Genomic DNA, 3,272 nt, shown 5'->3' with positions numbered 1-3,272 from the left:
CTCCTACTGTAGATACATAAAAAGAAAACCTAGTCGAAGGGGGTTCAATGCCTACTATAGATACATAAAAAGAAAACCTAATCAAAGGAGGTTCAACACCTACTATAAATACAGAAAAATAATTTTAATCGTGTATAAATGGTATATTTTTTCGTCGAACGGGGTTCGAACCCCTCGCCAAAGGCTGACTCTGCCCCTGGATGTACGAAGAAAATAAGGAGAGTCAACATATAGTATATATATACATAAAACTAAAATTCTGACCTAGCTAATTAACACGACCCCTCTTAGCATAAGGTGACTCCGTCACTGGTTGAGATCCCTCTACCTTTAACTAGAGATCTGAGGTTCGAATCGAGAAAATGAAAAAAATTCAACGAAGAGCGCCGCAAAAATACCAACACAAATACGATTGGGTTTATGAATTTTGAATTTTAAAGAACGCAATATATTGGATTTTTGATAATTTATTTATACATGTTAAGTAAATTTTTAAACATAAATTTGAATTCTTCTATCGAATTCGTAAGGAAAATTCTAGCTTTGTCCTTGCATATAACACACATTTTCATCATTTATCTGTAATTTATTATCGAAAGAGATATCAAGTAACTCTATTCGATGCCTCTAAATAAAATTTACTCTAAATACAACACCACACAAACTATTAATTACCTACTTAATATATGATCACTCAATTAACAGAAATATTAATACAACTTAAATAAGTCTAGAAATTATAAATGTTACATAAATTGATTAATTTCAATTGGGGAAAAATGCTTCATCTTTCCTCACAATTCTTAGCCTCTTCACTTGATCTGCAAATTCACTATATTAAAAAAAAAAAAAAAAAGTTTTATGCATTAAAGATATATAAAAATTGTAAACAATCAAGTCATTTATAAAATAAATACAGTTCAAATTTTGTGATAATAATAAATCGGAATTACTTGATAACAAATCTGCTATCACATGTTAAATTATGTATTTTGATAGATTTAAAATTGGGATTTTCAGTAATTATGCAAAACATCGGAATTTTATGTAATTAAGCTCCAAACTATCGGGATTTGTGTTGTTTGAACATAAACATACATTTTAAATTATCATATTTACATAAATCACCACCCTTAAAAAGTAATTACAAAGATCTCAACTAATTATGTATCTTTATTGGATGTATCGGGCGCTAATTATGTATCTTTACAAAGGAAAAAATGTATCTTCATTAGATATATCGGGAGCTAATTATGTATCTCGACAGATTCAAAATTGAAATTTTCAATAATTATGGAAAACATCGAGCTAGATTTTCTGTAATTAAACTCCAAACTATCGGGATTTATGTTGTTTGCACTTTATTTATCCAAATAGTCTAACCTTTAAATGGGTCGAATTGAGCAAGCCAAAATAGATCGAATGGATAAATGAATGAGTTGTTAACTCGCTCAAATTTAAACAGGTCGAACAAATCATATTTTCATAGGCTAATTTTATCGTTTCGAGTTGCATAAATTAATAATATATGGAAAATAAAAACTCACTTCCATGGAACATCACCAACAGTCCTCCATTGTTCATTCATGTCTTTGTAAAATAGGGAAAACTCTGAACCATCTTGGAATAACCTTAGCCTATCCATACTTTGTTTTCCTACACCAAAACCAAATTTAATATAATAAATTAAATAAATTATTTTAAAAAAAGAAAAGAAAAGAAAAACAACATAAACATACACGTTAACTTATCATATTTACACAAATCTCCATCTTTACAAAGTAACTACAAGAATCTCAGTTAATTATGTATCTTTGCTGGATGTATCGGGAGCTAATTATGTATGTCGACAGACCCAAAATCGAAAAAAATGTATCGAGAACTAATCATGTATCTTTACAAAGGAAAAAATGTATCTTCGTTGGTTGTATATTATGTATCTCGATAGACTCAAAATCGAAAAAAAATATATCGGAAGCTAATTATGTATCTCGACAGATCTAAAATTGAAATTTCAGTAATTATGTAAAATGTTGAAATTTTCTGTAATTAAATTCCAAACTTAAAAGTTGGATGGGTTGAGCTATCATTATATAGCCCATCTCATACCAATCTATCTCAGCCCACGTTTCATTTGGCCGGGTCGTTAATCGACTTTTTCATTAACTTAATCCATTTTGACACGCTCAAATTCAGTCCAACCGACTTATTTGATACACTTCCCTACAATTACATTTTAAATGACATAATAGAGTAACAATAAGTAGGAAACTAACTTAAATAGTCGACAGATGTAATCTCAGAAGTGAGTTTTGAGGAGGGTGTTGTATAAACCTTACCCCTATATTGTGTAGGCAAAGAGACTGTTTCCATTAGACCCTAGACTTATAACTGACAGGTGTACAATATATACATATATAAAACATGTCTCAACTTATAACTAGCATGTAATATATACATATATAAAACTAGTCTCGACTTATAACTGGCAGACGTGTAATATATAGATATATAAAACTAGTCTCACCTTATAACTGGCAGACGTGTAATATATACATATATAAAACTAGCCTCGACTTATAACTGGCAGGTGTGTATATATATATATATATATATAGAGAGAGAGAGAGAGAGAGAGAGAGAGATAGATAGTCTCGACTTATAACTGGCAGGCGTATAATATATACATATCTAAAACTAGTCTCGACTTATAGCCGACAGGTACATATCTAAAACTAGTCTCGACTTATAACCGACAGGTGTATAATATATACATATATAAAACTAGTCTCGACTTATAACCGACAGGTGTATAATTTATACATATATAAAAGTAGTGTATAATATATGTATATTGGAACATACCAAACATGTCTTCAAGTTGTATTGCAAGGCTAGGATAGTTTGAATGTTGAAGAATGCAAATTTTCCTTCCAACAATAACACCATCCATGTTAACTTTCACATATCCCCAACTATTTTTGCTTTGAGCCCCTTCACCTTCATCAATATGATCATAATTTTCAACAAAATTTGAAGGATATTCACTTCTTGAATTATTCCTTAGTTGTGGATGCAATTGTTGCCAATCTATAAGCTCATCATAGCCACCTGCATGAAATAGCACTTAACAATAACTCCCTCATTAATTTCAAGGATACAAGCGTTTTCATGACTCTACCATTCAGTATTAATTTCAAGGATACAAGCGTTTTCACGACTCTACCATCCAGTATTAATTTTAGGGATACAAGCATTTTCACGACTCTACC

General features: G+C 30.5%; 1 protein-coding gene across 1 annotated transcript; it reads right to left on the bottom strand.

The window, feature by feature from the left end:
• Positions 1–549: 549 nt before the first annotated feature.
• LOC107856726 (auxin-responsive protein IAA32-like) lies at positions 550–3,126 on the bottom strand (the record flags this gene model as incomplete). Its single annotated transcript, XM_047404983.1, has 3 exons — positions 550–832; positions 1,548–1,656; positions 2,866–3,126. Coding segments are annotated over 3 exons (437 nt in total), but the record flags the coding sequence as incomplete, so codon positions are not given.
• Between the last annotated feature and the right edge of the window lie 146 nt (positions 3,127–3,272).

Source organism: Capsicum annuum, unplaced genomic scaffold (genome assembly GCF_002878395.1).
Source record: "Capsicum annuum cultivar UCD-10X-F1 unplaced genomic scaffold, UCD10Xv1.1 ctg72250, whole genome shotgun sequence".
Lineage (NCBI taxonomy): Eukaryota > Viridiplantae > Streptophyta > Magnoliopsida > Solanales > Solanaceae > Capsicum > Capsicum annuum.
This window is presented reverse-complemented; position numbering and strand designations above follow the sequence as displayed.